We start from the raw sequence: 17,424 nt of genomic DNA on the forward strand, positions 1-17,424 counted from the left end.
CAAAGTTAATATACCCTCCTACCCATGGTGGAGGGTATAAAAACAGAATTTTAATTTTCTCTTAAATTATATCTTTTTTCTCTTCATGTTCTAGAACACGGTTTTGAGCACCGCTGCTACCAGGCCCTGACATAAGCAGTCACGAAAACATAACATGAACCAAACGAGAGAATAACACCCAATCCGAAGCAAGTTAAACCCATTCCATTTGCTACGGTTCCACTCTTGCTCTGTGCAATCTCCAATACATATGAATATGAACATAGGTATGTCTGCAGGTACGTGTGTGGCAAATGCTTTTCTACGAAGTTTCACAGTCATTTTCGACTAAGAATTGATAATTTCATTTTGATACTACCACACAAGTATAACCTTTATATTATCCAATTTATTGCGATAAGCCCTACTGATTATAACTATTTTCGGGAATTTAGATAATCCCAACGACTTTTATAGACGGATTCTTTCCAATTCAATTGCAACAAACAATTTTAAGTAAAATTAAAACGTTTTTAATAAATTATTCTTAAAATAATACCAAACTCGTTATAAAAATCTTATGATATGTTGTTTACACCTTACAAGCGGACCAGAACTTCATACGATTCGATCTTTTCCTCGCCGCCACCAAAGGGAATGTAGAGGCAACCATGGGAGGGATGAACTTTGCCCACACACAGACTACCGGCATGTTCGGCACGACCAATGTAGAGAGTTTCGCCGTCACAAGTGGTGCCCGCGGGCACAGCACCGGGCACAATGTTTCCATTCTCACAGGCAACCCACATAAAGCCCGCTCCAACCAGGACCTGGAAGTTGTCGACTTTCTCTTCTTCGCCTCCCCAACAGACATAGGCACCACCCTTGTTGGGAATAACTTTGGCTGGCAGTAAATCGCCATCCTTAAATACGCGACCTACATAAATGGCGTCACCATCAGCATCACGACCTCCTTCGAGCGCATCTTCGGGCATCGAATCAGCAGTGGCGGAGATCCACTGGTCTGGTTGCGTTAACACTTCGTATTCGGTTAATTTCACCTCCTCTTCGCCGTAGGGGATATAGAGGCAACCATGTGAGGGGTGTACTTTGCCCACGGTCACACTACCTTCCCAGCAACCGCGACCAGCGTAGAGAAAATCGCCATCAGAAGCTTTGCCGACTTTTACGGCCGCTTCGGGTACATCGCCATTGGCAGCCGCAACCCACTGATAGCGCAACCCAGTCAGCACATCGTAGGTGTCGACCTCAACTTCTTTGCCACCAAAGCTCACATAGGCCTTACCTTTTGACGGAATAACCTTGGCCGGCAAAAGATCGCCTCCGTAATCAGCGCGCCCAATGTAAATGGTGTCTCCGTCCGAGTCATTGCCACCCACCACAGCCAGTGATGGTACAGCGCCGTTGGCACAAGTCACCCATTTGTGATCTGGAGGAAAAGATGAAAAATAACTTTTTTTCCATGGCGATCTACACACAAACTTACCCATGCTGATTTATTTGTTTGCTTGTGTGTTTCTAACGCAGAAGACAAAAAATGTCTAACACAACTGTTACCTTGCGTTGCAATAGAATGACTAAGCCCACGACACGGTAGGGCCCGAACGAGAGTTCTTCGTTTCTCATTATTCTATTCTTTGTGCGTTTCTTATCGGGAGGGACTTTACAGAGCAAGCGGTTGACAAACCATCTACTCGCGTTGGCACAGTGAACCCGGTGAATAGTAAAAATATATAAGTGGTTTGCCCCATAAATAAATAGCCCTCCGAACAAATATATTGCACAGTCGTCGAAAATATTACTTCTTCTGTACTACTCTAAAATGTCTCTCGTTTTCGAGTATACTTAAAAGTGTATCTTACAAATGTTAAATTCAAGCTCCATTGCTTTCCGATCGTTTTATTTTTGTAACATATTTTTCACACTTTTTCGTTGCGACAGGTCGTTGGTGAATCAGACATCGCTTTACTCACCTTCGACAGACAAACTTATCTTATCGTCTAACCGTTAAATTCCACCACCACACAAACACACATATGTAACAACTAATAGAGAAGTTCCCAATATTTTAAGAATTTCGAGTTTGTTGTACCCCTCCACCAGATACGGTCTGTCTGTCTATCAATGACAAAAACTTGGAGGCGAAAGAACTATAAACGTCAGAGTTTGACGCATTTCCAGGCGTTGTATGTGTATCTCGTGGGAGAAGAGGTGTCATGAGTCTATCAGCGATTTGTTGTCGGCATTGTTTGACTGTAATTGAATTGACTAATTGCAGGTGTCACACTCAGATGGTTCGGTTTGTCAAATTTGTGATGTCTATCTATGCCTGCCCATAACTAGAAAACTACGAAGTAATCTTCACCTGTGGGCAAACTCGGCATTCGTTCTGAGCGAATTACTTTGCCTAGAGACTACATGCCGCATTACCATCCATGAGTACATGAGTAGCCGGCAATCATGCTAATATTTTTTAATAAAATGGGTTTTACGGCAGATCAAAGAGCGGAGTGTGTCCGAGTCAAATTAAAGCGAGAGTAGAACCGAGCGAAAAAAGTAATTAGCAGCAGCAGAATTTTCTCGAAATTTAGCTCCCGCTCTAAAACGAGTAAAGCATATTGTTCGATCGACATCGAAAAATTGGGGTATGCTTAATTTTTTTCTACTCCCAGGAGGGTTCCCGCTCAAATTCATTACTTGATTTTTGTACCCTAGAAATGGAGAGTATACTCGTATTAACTTTGTCATTCCGTTTGTAATATCCCCAAGTATCCCCAAAATTCGTCGAGAATTTATGTCCGCCTGTCTCTCTGTCCGTCCGTCTGTCTGATACAACCCACATTATTTGACGTAGAGATTCAAAATTTGCCATAGCAATTTGTATTGTGTCTAGAATGGTTGGTATTGACAATGAGATACTTCGGTTCACGTTTTACCTCCCGATATTTTGTATTTTGATGATTTTCGACATATATTTTTCACGGATTTGTCTAAAAATTGGAATTTGTAGTTCATAATGGATTCTAGCTCCGGTGGCGAAACATTGAATGTATTTTTCGCGATTTTGTAAAGTCACCGGTACCTCCGATATTCGGTATTTTGATGATTTTTGCTATATTTTTCCACGGATTTGTTCAGAAATTGGTATTTGTAATTCGAAATGGGTTCTAGCTGCAGTGACGGAACATAGTTTGTATAGGTCCACGTTTTCGTATAGCCCTCACATAATGGTACCTCCGGATATTCACTATTTGTATGATGTTTGCCACATTTCGCCACGGATTTGTCTAAAAATTGGTATTTGTAGTTCATAGTGGATCCTTTGCAGAAAATTGAATATTTAGGTCCACGTTTTTTTATATCGCACACATAACAATACCCACCGATATTCCACATTTTGATAATCCTGGTCACATTTACCCACAAAATTGTTTCAAATTTGGTGTATTTAAGAAGATTTGGTTGATAACAATCTAATCCTCCTCTCAGAGCGAATTTCACAACCCTTAATTTCATACATTTCAGCATTAATAAAAATGTACGGGAACACAGCAGAAAATACATTCTCTTGTTGTTGGTGTTTAGTGCAACTGTCAACTCCTTAATTTCATCATTTATTACATTCCCCATCCACTTAACAAGCGGCCCTCGTACGGCTTCTCCATGTAGATGATTTAGTCTCCTAAGAAGATTTCTTAGCCACCACATACACACTAACTATGTATGTATTTACACCAACATACGCATAGGTAACTGGAAGTTTGACAGATTTGGAAGTGTGTGACAAACGGTTATTATTGTTATTTAAACTGAAAACTTTTCAACTTCTCTTCTTAAATTGAAGTTGTTCGTTAAACAAGGAACATATTTTCTTAGCACGTAAAAGCGAAAATATTGCGATAATGGACATGGACAATAAAGCAGGGCAGTTCAGTGTTTGACTTTACCACATGGGTGTGTTTGTTGGAGATTTTCTCCTAGAATCAACAATTTAGCCAAAGTGTTTCAAACATAAGTTGGAGCACAAACCACAAAAGTCCATGCCTTTGTGGGGCGTGTTGCATGCAACAGGCAACAAAAAAAAACATAAATGTTGCGACGTTTGAAATGCAAATCTCGCTTCCTGTGTTATTTAGCATAAATTCATAAATTCCCTCAGCACAATGTGGTTGAATTGCATTTGCATGACAATGAAAATACAATTAGGATAACAACAACAACAGCAACAACAAAGACAAACAGATTTAATAGCCTATCACTATCTGAATTATTACAATACAATATGGCCATTTAACAAAGAGACACTTTTTTGGTCTCCACTCCAGGACATAAAGGGAGATGACTTTCGCCATCACCATTTTCATAACAAATCGAAGACTGAGAGACTACTTTTAAAAAATATAAAGACAATTATTTGTTTGGAAATTCGACGTGTAATATTTGCCACTTCATTACATTGTAATTATGCTAAGTAACCCTTGAGTAACATGTACTCCTGAATGGTTAATAACTGAATACCTTTTCTGATACGAGTAAATAGTTCAATTGACTTAGAGGGGGAAAGAGGCTTCCGAATTACCCTTAAGGGAAGTGGTCACTATAAAATCAAATAAAATCTAGATGTTAAGGCGAGACAAGCGAGGCATGCACCGAACCTTTTTAGAAACAACATAATTACTGAGCTTTCAAGGATAAACGAGCAAAAACAAATTAGCCGGGCCGAACTTTTAATACAAGGCTGTATGAAAACGTGGACCTTTACAGCCACAAACTCCAAACACCAGATTTAAGATAATTCTGCTGAAAATTTTAGCCAAAATCATACAATTAACGAATTTTGCAAGGTACCGTTAGATAGTGACTATTCGAAGACGTTAATCCGTATGGGCAATTCTCTGTCATAGGAAGCAGTACCCACTGCAAACTCCAAATATCGAATTTGAAATAATTCTTGTGAAAGTTGTGTCACAAATCATCAAAATAGCGAATATCTGGAGGTACAGTTATATGGGATCTATACTCGAATCTATGCAGGATGAAAAAACTGCAACCAACTTCACACTGCTGTCATTTTCAAGCCACAGCAACGTCTGCAGAAATGGTTCGAAAAGTAAAGAAGCGACTTGATCGAAAGCCGCGTCGCTGTGGCCGAAAAATGACTCGTGAGCTGAACATATCGCAATATTCCATTCTTCAAATATTGAAAAATGAGCTCGGGGTAAAGCCATTGAAATTCCAAAAAGTGCTAGAACTTACACCACAACAGAAATAAAATAGACTCAAAGGAGCTAAAGAGTTTCTCCGCTTGGTCGAAAGTGGTGAACCGCCGAATTTGGAAAACATTCGTTGTTAAGCAGTTTGAAAACAAACAAAATGATCGTGTTTACTTGCCGAAGAGGTCATCTGAAAATGTGAACCTTCGGTTGGCCACCAGAACTCAAGCTCCGGCAATGGTGATGTTCCGGGCCGCCATAACAGCCGACGGTCGCTCTCCGCTCGTATTAATCGACTATGGCATCAGAATAAATGCCGAATATTATCGCGAAAATATTCTGGAGAGACCTTGTACATTCCAACAGGATCCAGCACCACCGCACTCAGCACGCGCGACCCAAGAATGGTTACAAAATGAGGTTCCTCGACGGGGGAGGCTTCGAAATATTAGGAATTTTCAAGTTTGGACTAAATAGAATAATCCTACCTAGAGCGAGGGTCTTTTTGATGGAGCACGCGGATAATCCGATGACGACTTAGGCCTTAAAAAGGAATACCGCAGCATTTAAGCAAAACGTTCATTGAAAATTTTATTAAAAAAATAAATCGCTTTATCTTGTTCCATACATAACCTCACTCTGTCTAGTTCCAGGTGGGACACCCTTTATACACTTTGTTGGGTCTAAAATTATTACTTTAATGGGTTAAACATGTAATAACAAAGTTAATACACTTCCTTTTTTGGCGGAGGGTATAAAAAAGTTAAAATTTAATTAATTCAACATAACTAAATGATTACTTCTAAAATGGATATGGAATTTTCGCTTTCTATTTTAAAACTTGACGTTGGTAAGAAACTTTGCCTGTCACATTATTTTTCAAGTTTTTCCTTCATGTTCATATTTATTGTTGGTGATTCTAAGAGTTACATCCTATATTCAGACCGTATTCCAATATATATTTTTTCAAAAGTATCTAACGTTATAAGTATTTTTTCCATTCGCTTTAAAAGTAACGAACTAAATACAGACAATGAACCACAATAATTAAGTTCTGGCAAGCGCCATCTACACTTAAACTCCGACAAATTTGCAGATACTACAGCTTGCCCAAACGACGGTAGATAATGTTTGATGCAATTTGCGACCATTAAACACACCACTCATATGTGTTTGGAGAACTTATTGAGGCCCAGAAATCGATAAGACAGTACTAGAAAAACAATTCAATTCATAAAATGAGATTTATTGTACGATAGATTTGATAAAATGTATACATCAAATTAAAACAACGTTATCGACATTTAAGTCAGTCGTAGTCGTTTCACACACCATCAATTCATATCGACCGAAGTATGAATGCACAGTAAACACAGACACCAATATGGGGTATTTAATCCATGTTAGTTTTGGTAGATGGCGCTGGTAAAACGACAAAATGTTATGTCACCGTAACAGAGCTGATTGGCCATTTCAAAATAAAATATTGATCCATGGCAATTTGAACATAACAAAATGTACGTTTGTTTGTCCTATCTGTATTGTGTCATGCCTTAAAAACTTATGATCTACATCCTAAATTCATTCACTTTTGACACAATGAGACACCAGTAACGAACTGCATTTCATCTAGTTCCTTTGAAATAAAACTCATTCCTAGTTTACTCTGCCAAATACTACCTTTTATTTGGCAGAGTAAACTAGGAATGAAAAAACCATTTATAATGTCATGTCACGTCATTCAAGGTAAAGCTGCTATCAGACAATAAGGATTTTACACATGTGCTGTCACTTTTATTATGCATGTGTATTTCCGTGTGTACGTCAAAATCGTCTTTTACTTGTGGCTCATAGCTCTTGCTATCACACACTTGCCTATTATTTTTATTTCCTTTGGTTACATTTGCTCAACAGCAGTATCTATAAGAATCTACCAGTTTTGCAATTTTCTTCGGCATCATAAAGTGAAAATTGGTTGTCGTTGTAAAAACTTTTACATTCCTGCAGTTCTGGAACAGACCAAAATATTAATTTTAATTTTATATATTTTTACAGAACAAACAAACAACACTTTTGATTGAATTATGTATTTGAAATGAAAAATAGGGATCTATGTAATCGAAAAAAGTGCATATTTACTTTTCTCATGTATTTCATAACTTAAATGTCCTCCATGTATCACACAATGATTTAATCCTTTTAATATTTGGTTTAATACTTTTTTAGCAACGTCATTATATTGTTCATTATCGATTCCATGGACAAAGAGCGGTCTTACAATTATAACAAGGAAGGGCAAATCGATTAAAAGAAAGTCTTGAAACTTAACATTTACGCATAACAAATGTTGTATTGTTTATTTGAAAATTTTCTCACAATATTTTTATATAAGCGGAACTCGCAAATATGTAATGGAACCAGCAGATAATTTACAATATCGGGTTCTTAATATGATGTTAATGATGATGATGATAAAAATGTTTCTTCTCAAAAGTTGTAAATCTATTCCAGACCCTGCAGGATTCTACTAGTTTTGCAATTTTCTGGGATATCATAAAGGGACAACTGGCTATCGTAGTAAAAACTTTTACATTCTTGTAGTTCTGAAACAAACCATTTAATTCAAATTACGACAACATTTCAAAATAAGTCACTATATGTTCTGATGTATGCTAAGCAAGGTTACTGGCGGCAATTTTAATCGTTCCTTTTCGAACTTTCCTCTTGTATGTATACAAGGCAATTATTTTCAGCAATGTTCATTTTCAAGATTGTCTTTCATACAATTCATTTATATACAATTTCTTCAAGGCCTTTAGAAGTCTATTTTCACGATTTTTAATGGCGGAAATACATAAAGGGCATATTTGGCTGGCTTCAGCCGGCTTCTTCGTAGATGAACAAAGGAGTTTTAGGTTGACTTAGTTTGTTTTTGGCCCAAGGCTCCTTTGTTAATTCCCGAAGAAGCCAGCCGATGACTTAAGACAGCCTTATGTGTCGTCTTCTTGGCATTTATTTTAAGTATATATTTTTTCATTGTAATTTAGTGTCAATTGTACACAAAAAATTAAATAAATGTCAATTTTGGCACTCGTAATGAAGCGTTGCTCAGTGCAATCATATTTTAATTTTCTGTATGACAACGCGTAGAACTTTTCACTCTGCGTTGGCCTTTAAGTCCGAAAATGAATCACACTTTGCATTCTACGATTACTTGGTTGTCCATTCGAACGAATCTACAGAAAATGATTCTACAACACAACTGGTTATTCGATTTTCCAGCAACTCGATGTTTTCTTCCATAAAGTCGATAAATCGATTAGTCTAAAGTCGACCTAAGTATCCCTAACTCTAGTGAGAAATGTTTAGACGTGTTCAACTTTTGATGAGAAAAGACATTAGTCGTGCCGCGCGTCGCGTCCTTTTACCGAAGAAAGTGCTAAAGCAAAGGGTAAAAAAGTGTTGTGTTATTGTTTTTTTTTTTGCCGACGTATTGGAATATTTTTATATGTCTACGTCCAATAAATTCCTTTGTTGATAAAAACAACAACAATTTAAAGTGAAGGAACGCTAATTATATGAGAATAGTGAGCGAAATTGGGTTAAAATACAAATTCGTGGGTTATCGACACCAATTCGAGCCGCAGCGACAGCAACATGTGTGAATGAATAATAATAAAATAGCATTCGTCAGAATCGGGAAATGAAGAAACTAGTGCAACAAGAATAAAGAGAGAATAAAAATAAGAAGTGCAAAGAAAACATACACCATCGATAGAAACAACAACAACAAAGGCTCAAATACAAAGGATAAAGAGGACAAAATAATCGGAAAAACAGCTGTTTATGTGCTGGAGGAGATAAAAGCGACGTTGCATTTCATTGCTTTTTTTGATGCACGAAAGGTAAAATTCAAAACAAAGGCTAATAAACGCCATATTTTGTTGTAAATTGCTCCGTCCATGGTTGGCATATGATCTGTCAAATAGTGGGGGTGTTGTTTTTCCTGCCCCGGCTGTCTGAGAGTTGAACACAATCAATGTTTACACGTTTGGATTATGCCCTTAAACATAGCAGATTCTGTTTTGTTTCTAAGTTTAATATTTCTTACGTTCTTTATGAACACACATTTGAAAGAGGTTCCCACCACAAAGTATATTTGTTGTCTTCAATAAAATCAGGAAACTATTTCGAAAACATTGGACCAAATTAAATTACTGATGATAAATTTACGTTTATCATCAATCGAAAGGCAAATTTTGAACATAATTTTTTATTCAACTCAAAGTGCTTAAGAACTCTAGGTGGCGGCATCCTCGAGAAAAATTGCTATCAACAGGTGTATGAAGCTCGTTATTTTCCAAGAACACATTTTTTTGTAGTTTATAATCGTCTTTGTTACATCAGAACCGCATTGCTCTTTTTACAGGGATACGAGTTAGGGGATTTTCATTTTAGATAAGTTGAGTTTAGGGGCTATGCTTGGATTGACCTGAAATTTTTACCGCAGGTAGGTATTTGTAACCTGATTACGGCAATATAATTTTTTTGTGGGGGAAATACCCGGTTACCCGGTTATTTGACCCAAAAGTTCGGATACAACATCCGGTGTATATCCGGTTCTACGTAACCGATATCGATAATATGGGTATCATTTGAAAGCTTATAACACCGACTACGCGATCCATAATATTCTAACAACACCAAATTAAAAACAAAGCAGATTAACAAGAACGTTAAACCCGACACAAAACTTGGCTTCACTCAAACTGCTTTCATAAGTAACGAATTTAAAAGTCAATATCTTCGGAACCACAAAAGATATCAACACATATGACACCATTTTGGAAAGGCAATAGTGTTAGCTATAATATAGTGTATAGATTTTAATACCCTATAATGGGTCCATTTTCGAGTTTTTATGGGTTTTTCAAAAATTACTCATACAAAAATGCACATTTTCCTAAATTTCTCCGAAACCGGTTCCAGTTACCCCTTCATATGACCACTTGTTGGATAGGTATTTTCATAAGCTTTCAAATGATACCCATTTTATTGATATCGGTTACGTAGAACCGGATACAAACCGGATGTTGTATTCGAACTTTTGGGTCGAATAACCGGGTAACCGGGTATTTCCCCCACAAAAAAATTACATTGCCGTAATCAGGTTACAAATACCTACCTGCGGTAAAAATTTCAAAATGATCCGAGCATATCCCCTAAACTCAACTTGCTCCGTTATGTTAAGCGAAGCGTTTCTGCATGTATTCTGAGTAGTGTAGGATTTTATATTGTTGGCACGATTATAGCTTTGTTGTAGTTTAAATTGAGTGTCATTATGTATTTTCATTTCAAATGCTATGAAATTACAGGGTGAGATAAAAAAAAACTACAACAAAGTCAAACGACGTAATTTTTTACATTTTTTTTAAATGTAATTGAATGAAAGCTAAAAATGTTGGAAAGATCATCAAATTTTAGAATAAGTTTAGATTTATTCGAATTGGTTACCCTTGGCACTTCAAACGGCCAGTGAACGCTGCCCGAATGTTGCTGGCGAAGCGCTTGCTTTCCTCATTTTGTAACCATTCTTGTGTGGCGCGGGTTAAGTGCGATGGCGCTGGAACCTGTTGGGATATCCAAGGTCTGCGGCCAAAATGTTTGCGCGCCCAAGGCTTTAATACACCCTCCAGAATATATTCGCGATAATATTCGGCATTATTCTGATGCCACGGTCGATTAATACGAGCAGTTAGAGACCATCGACTGTTATTGCGGCCAACGGAAGGTGTTCATTTTCAGCTGACCTCTTTGGCAAGTATCGTGTTTACATATTGTTTGTTTACAAACTGCCGGGCAACGAATTTTTTCTCATCGGAGAAAACCAAATTCGGCAGTTCACCACTTTCAGCCTAGCTCTTTGGAGTCTATTTTCTTTCTGTTGCGGTGTAAGTTCTTGCACTTTTTGGAATTTCAATGGTTTTACATCGAGCTCATTTTGCAATATTTGCCGAATCGAATATTACGATATGTTCAGCTCACGAGCCATTTTTCGGCCACTGCGATGCGTGTTTCGATCAAGTAGCTTCTTCACTTTTCAAACCATTTTTGCTGATTTTGTCAGTGGCGGTGTTCAACGAAGTGATTTTCACCAGTACTCGAAAATCACTCGATCCGCTGGGTTTACGACTCATATATTATACTTCGAAGAAGAATGTCATATACTTCAGATCTTTGCACATATGTACCAAGTTCACTTTTAATAAGGTCACACAGGGCACGAATTCAAAAACTTGGTCTTCTTTTGATGTCAAAAGCTGTTTCTTGCAAGGAATCCATCAAAAAATAGAGGAAGATACACATAAAGTATTGTAAATACAACTTTTTAGGACTCCCCTTTGTGCAAATATAATAGAAATAAGCTCTTTACACCGTTGTTTAATATAAAAAATAACCTTTGAGTCAAATATGTAAAATATATTAAAAAACCTTCCAACTGTGGTTTTTCTTAAGATCATAGGCATTTTTCAACAGGGAATGTCAAAATGTATTCATGTTTAATTAAGAAAATGTTCTGACATGTATGGAATGAAATGTCCAAAAAACCAAGTTGCAACCCATTCTTTAGGAAATTGTATTCATCTGGAAAATGTCTCAATTATTTGGATATCAAAATATAAAATTACTGCCAATTCTAATAGAGAAGGTCGCCTACATAAAGTGTTTACTTAAGGGTATACTAAAGTACATTTTTCATTATAGTTTGCAATAATTAAACTCATTTTTAATAAATCATAAACACACATTTTTAATAAAACATAAACAAAAGACAGCTGAGAGAAGTTGGCCGTAAAATATGGAGAATACATGCCAAACATCGTAAATCTGGCGGTATCGTTATGTGAAAACTGTATTAGAAACGACCCATTGAATCCGATGTGGAATTCATTTCCATAGATGGGCGTTGATTAAGAATGTATAAATAGTGAAGTCTGACATAATTATTTTAAAACGTCACATACGAAATGGGAATAACAATTCTAAATAATTCTTAATTGTTTGCTTGAAAATTCCAGCTCAGATAGATATAAATGGTTTTTATGCTCGTATGAAATATGTTAGTTTTTATCTGATTACTTTGTAAAAGAAATAAAAAACGATGCCGGCATATTTACATACAATCAATCACCTACATCTTTATTGATATTCGTTCCCATTGTACACATCACCACTTTCAATTAAAGCAATATTAAAGCAAAAACAAAACAGAAAACCAAACATTTAAATTCCAAGTAGGTACAATACAATTTCACGTTCGATTGAGTGAATGTGCAACTGGCTGATTGATAAAGGTTTATTTTTTACAAAATGAAAGGAAAATAATGAAAAAGAAATCGAAAATGTTAAATAAAAACTCAACAAGTTGGGTGATCTCAGATCGCTTGGCATTTACAATCTTATTCGAAAGAAACGAAGTTATCTATGGCTGCCCTTTGCGTCTAATGTTGTGGTTATTTCATCTCAAGTAAAGAGTACTTGAAGTACTTCACCAAGGCATACACATCACATCTATATATTTATATACACATTTAAGTTTATGCTTTATTTATTTGTATGCATATTCCTATCTACCTACCTACCTACCTACCAGCTTTGCATTTGTATCTAGGTAAAGTGTGTTGGACACGTACACCCAACTTATTCAGTAAATGTGCACACAAAGCATTGCACTTTGCCATCGCTTCATAACTATGCAAAAGACGTTTCATTCAAGTTTTTCTTTTAAAGAAGACACCTCAACGCCGCAACGTTTTGTTTCTTCCCCTCATTTTGTTTATGCTTAGATATCTCTTTGAAATAAAAATATGGGCCAGATTTCTTCTGAAAGGTATGATTGGTTGGTTGCTCGGTTTCACTCATTTCTAATAGATTTGAATGACTCAACATTTACCTAATTGAATTTTCCTTCACAGCGATTAAGGAACTAAGATAGTTGTAATAGTAATTTGAAGGAATTGTTTTTTTTTAATTTAAAGGTAGAACAAGTTAAAAAGTATCAGGCGGTTTTGTCGAAAAATGTATACCCTCAGCCAATGGTCGACTATCCAAATCTATTTTGACTTGTGTTATGATTATTCCAATTGTTGACTCTCTATGGAGTATGTTCCGAAGGAATGAGCCAATATTGTCTATTTCGTATCGGTCCTAAATAAATGTGATATAAATATTGCGACGTACCAGTTTAAGACCACATCGACTTCTTCCTTCACTTTATATGAGAAATGTGATAATTTTTAGAAAATGTCAAAATGTGCATGACATATATCCTCTGTAGCCTATAAGTAGAATTTTAATAATAATAATAAAGTTTTTTTTAAATAAAATAAAGTTTATTTTTAATAATAATAATAAAGTTTTTGTGGGACTGGAGATGTAAATGTTTTCTACAAGGCCTTATTATTTATACAATTACTGAATGCAAACAAAAAAAACCTGTTTAAGACTGTCAGGCTGAAATTTGGCTACTCCTTCCCATCTAAAATGAAATGTGCCAAATTGCTGCCTTCTCGGCCGTAGTTACAAACGGAACGACAAAATTTATAAATAGTGGAAGGCATAGGCATGTAAATAAGTAGTCATCGTACAAAGGAGATCTCTTATGCGAGCTTTTTTTATTTATTTATATTCAATTAACACAGTTACTTAGCCCATAGGTCCAAGGACGGTTCCAAAAACTTCTACACATGACGATTACAGTTACAAAACCGTGTGGAGGGGGTTGTGTCATTTTGTATTGGTCCATAATTCGACCATTAAGTGTCATTGCTTATGCACTTCGCACCTTAAAAATTGAGTCATATTTTGAGATTTTTAGTTATCCACATAAGAAAGGTGTTTTATAAAAACCTTCAAAAATCTAAAAGGACTTATTGTCAGAGCCCGTAAAATGAATACCAAACAATAGCAGATATTCTAACCTTTCCAAAATGCAACAATATGTGTTATTATCATTCTTGTATTAAGAGATATTATTATTGATATTTTTTCCTCTGGGTATTTCAATTCGAAATCCCGAATCTAATATGACTTCATCTTTGTAGCATCAACTGTAATGTGGGATATATGTTGTTAAATTAAAAAAAAATAAATATCCATGACTCTCGAGCCTATTAAAAAAATCCAATCGAAGGGGACTTCTTGAATGGGCATTTTCGAAAGATTTTGTGGATTCTGGTCTAGTGCTTTCTGATCAAACGTCCGAGTGTATGGGTCCGGTTCAGTGCAACTAAAAAAATAAAAAAGACTGACAGTTTTTTTCCCGCAATTGTGCATCCATTTACGTAGCGATATTAGCCAAGTTTATTTTTTAATCAGAAAATGCTTTATACAATACTATCTATAACTTTTTGTATCGATCTTTAATATCTGTATTTCTAATTTTAGCAACCCTTTGCAAAATCTTCGGCAGAACATCTTATGAAGAAAAAACTTCATGGCTATATTGGTATTTGTATAATTGTCGCGCATTGCTGATGTTTGCGCTACCCACACCTGCAAACCTACCTTTAAAGTGTTTGTACTTTCGTTAATCGGCCGTTATACTGCGGTGGGGTAGTTAGCGTGCGATACTCGTATTAATAACACTTGCCGTGTAATTTCGTAGCCATAAAACTCCTGCGAATACAGCTGATTCAATTAAAAATGGTTTGTAAACAATTTGGGCCAAATTAAAAAGGTTTACTAAACCATCTTCGAGTGTTCAACAATGAAAACTCATTTCAGGGAAATTTCTAAAACGCTAACGTCAACTTTTATTGCTCCATTCAATGCTCATGATTATGCATAATAAAGAACCTATTTTGTTGGCTATGAGGAAAACTCCGTGGAAAGTCGAATGTTTTTCATATAGACTTTTCCAGCAGCTAGACACAATTCGAGTGTGTCATGATTAATGAATGGAAACAATTTGGCTTTGCCGCCACTGATTATTATTCATTTTTGATGCAAATTTGAGCATGTTCTCTTGCGACGAGATTCTTTCCTGGGTAGTCACAACCTCAGTCATGCTTGAGAGTCTGTCTACATCTTGCGCGAGTGTAGTGCTTCATTATAAGTTGGTGGCCAGCGTACAGCATGAGAGAGGAACAACGCTTGGTTGGAGTTTGTTGTTCTGAAAACAGAGTTCATTGACTGCTGGCGGGATAAATACATATAGACAAAGGGCTTTCGTATAGGCCGCATACCAATTCTACCAATGCCAAGGGAAAGTGCTTACTTTGAGACAAGTTGTATAATTATTGGATATTAGCAGAAATAACATGTCAATGACCGAGAACCGTTCGTTCGTGGGGCAATTTAATAAATCTAGACATAATTCTAATAATTGTGCTAATTAATCTGTGGACGATGAAGAAAATATATTTGAATTTGGACCACTGCCGATGCAGCATGTTGCCCTGTTGTTCGTCCGCTTTTTCCAGTGTTCTGTTTACATTCATTGTTTGTGTTTTGTTGTGTTGTTATCGCTGCCGACAAAGTTGTGAGCGCCTCATTACGTTGCATATGTTAATTTCTTGAAATGGGGAAAAAATACACAAATGGAAAAGAATTCTGTGTTTTTACACATGTTTGATATTGTTTTACACATGTTCCGCATGTACGCTCATTTGCTTACATTAATGTGGCGAGTGTGTGTCTGTGTGCTTTTTAAGCTTTTAAGCGGACGATTCATTTGGGTTTACCCAATCTAATATTTTGACATTGTACATTTATGCGTGTAATATGTAATCTTTTAAATCATCAATGAGAAATTCTTAGTCAAAACTCTCGAGGCAATAAATAGGAAATGTCAAATAATTATTCAAAAGATATTTGAAATGCTAATGGCGATGACAACAGCTAGCTTTTGTGCATTAACATTTCATTTCAAATATTTGTCTAAAGTCCGAAAGTATGGTATTAATAAATAGCTATTGAATTCCAAACATGAACCCAGGGACGTAAACAGAAACGCAGGTGGCGTAGGGGACCCGGATTGGTGTATATGTTATTTTCACACACAACGTTTGCATGGTTTTCTTAAAATATTTGATCGGGTTTTGTCCGATCCCTACACCTCCCTACAAAAATATGTAAGAAATATGAAGCTGTTCAATTGTACAACATGTTAACTATATTCTTTACATTTCCATAACATTTGTAGCAGAAAATAAAAGTTGTCATTATAAACTACATGTGATGCTGCTTTAATTTTGATATTACTCCCAAATGTAAAAGATCAGTTAGAAATCAAAGACCTAAAACAGTAACGATGGGAGCATTTTCTCGAACATTAAATATAACCTAAACAAGGCCCAAATAACACATCAGCGATTTCATGAAATACGTCAATTAAATATCCTAGTTGAAATAGTACAGTGTTTGGGATGCCGTAGTATTTTGTTGTTGCAAAACAGTTAGTCTTAATCCCATTATTTTTTTTTTATAAAACATTGGATATTCAAATAAATAAAAAGTATTGATGAGACATTAATTAAGACACATTAGTGAGAAGAATGTTATGCCTTTCATAAATAGTATGGATCGCTAGCATTGCCAAATAATGTGTTTGAAGGTTCATTTTTGTGTATGCAGCTAAAGAGCTTTTATCTATAAATGAGTTAATAGCATTTTTATTCTGGGACTACAGATAAACCGAATAACTCCTTGTCCACGGTTACTTGTAGCTCGAGCTCCTGTTGGCTAAATTTTACTCGCATTTGGGAGTGTTGTAAGAACACGAGTTTAATGGGGGAGCGTTCGCAAATTCTCCTGTATTAAAATATAAGGAGGATAGGAGTCGAAATGTGTGCGTGTAGTAGAGAACAGGTTTCAGTGTTGTTTTCGGTTTTAGAGTTGTGGAGAAGAGATCGCATTCAAGAGCCAAAACGAGAAGGAATAGCAAAGGAAGGGTTTTGAAAAGGGGCAGTATCCCACAAAAGTAACGCACACTATCATATGATTTTTTGATAGAGATTTGCGACAATACCCATTTGTTTTAGCTTCGTTTGCAGCTGTGGGTTGAGAAAATGCAGAGATGGGATGAAAAAACTGCAACCAACTTCAGACTGCTGTCATTTCTAAGCCACTCGTCCCACGGCTGTTAAAATTATTCTAGTGGCAGCTCATTATATTGTTTACAAGCGTACAGAAGATTTTGGTGAGATAC

At 36.3% G+C, this 17,424-nt stretch overlaps 2 protein-coding genes across 2 annotated transcripts in view; one reads left to right on the forward strand and one right to left on the reverse strand.

Moving 5' to 3' along the window:
* Positions 1 to 489: 489 nt before the first annotated feature.
* LOC131802145 (uncharacterized) lies at positions 490 to 1,888 on the reverse strand. The gene is made up of 2 exons (XM_059121609.1): positions 1,487 to 1,888; positions 490 to 1,429 (listed from the first exon to the last, which is right to left on the reverse strand). The coding sequence occupies exons 1-2, from the start codon at positions 1,488 to 1,490 to the stop codon at positions 579 to 581; spliced, it is 855 nt and encodes a 284-aa protein (XP_058977592.1). The 5' UTR covers positions 1,491 to 1,888; the 3' UTR covers positions 490 to 578.
* Positions 1,889 to 8,578: 6,690 nt separating this feature from the next.
* Positions 8,579 to 17,424, forward strand: part of LOC131802141 (protein-tyrosine sulfotransferase-like) — a 64,637-nt gene continuing 55,791 nt past the window's right edge. The window contains exon 1 of the mRNA XM_059121602.1: positions 8,579 to 9,118. The gene's annotated coding sequence lies outside the window, so the exon portion shown is untranslated. The remainder of the gene's footprint in view (positions 9,119 to 17,424) is intronic.

The sequence above is a fragment of the Musca domestica genome, unplaced genomic scaffold, assembly GCF_030504385.1.
Source record: "Musca domestica strain aabys unplaced genomic scaffold, Musca_domestica.polishedcontigs.V.1.1 2, whole genome shotgun sequence".
Taxonomy (NCBI): Eukaryota; Metazoa; Arthropoda; class Insecta; order Diptera; family Muscidae; genus Musca; species Musca domestica.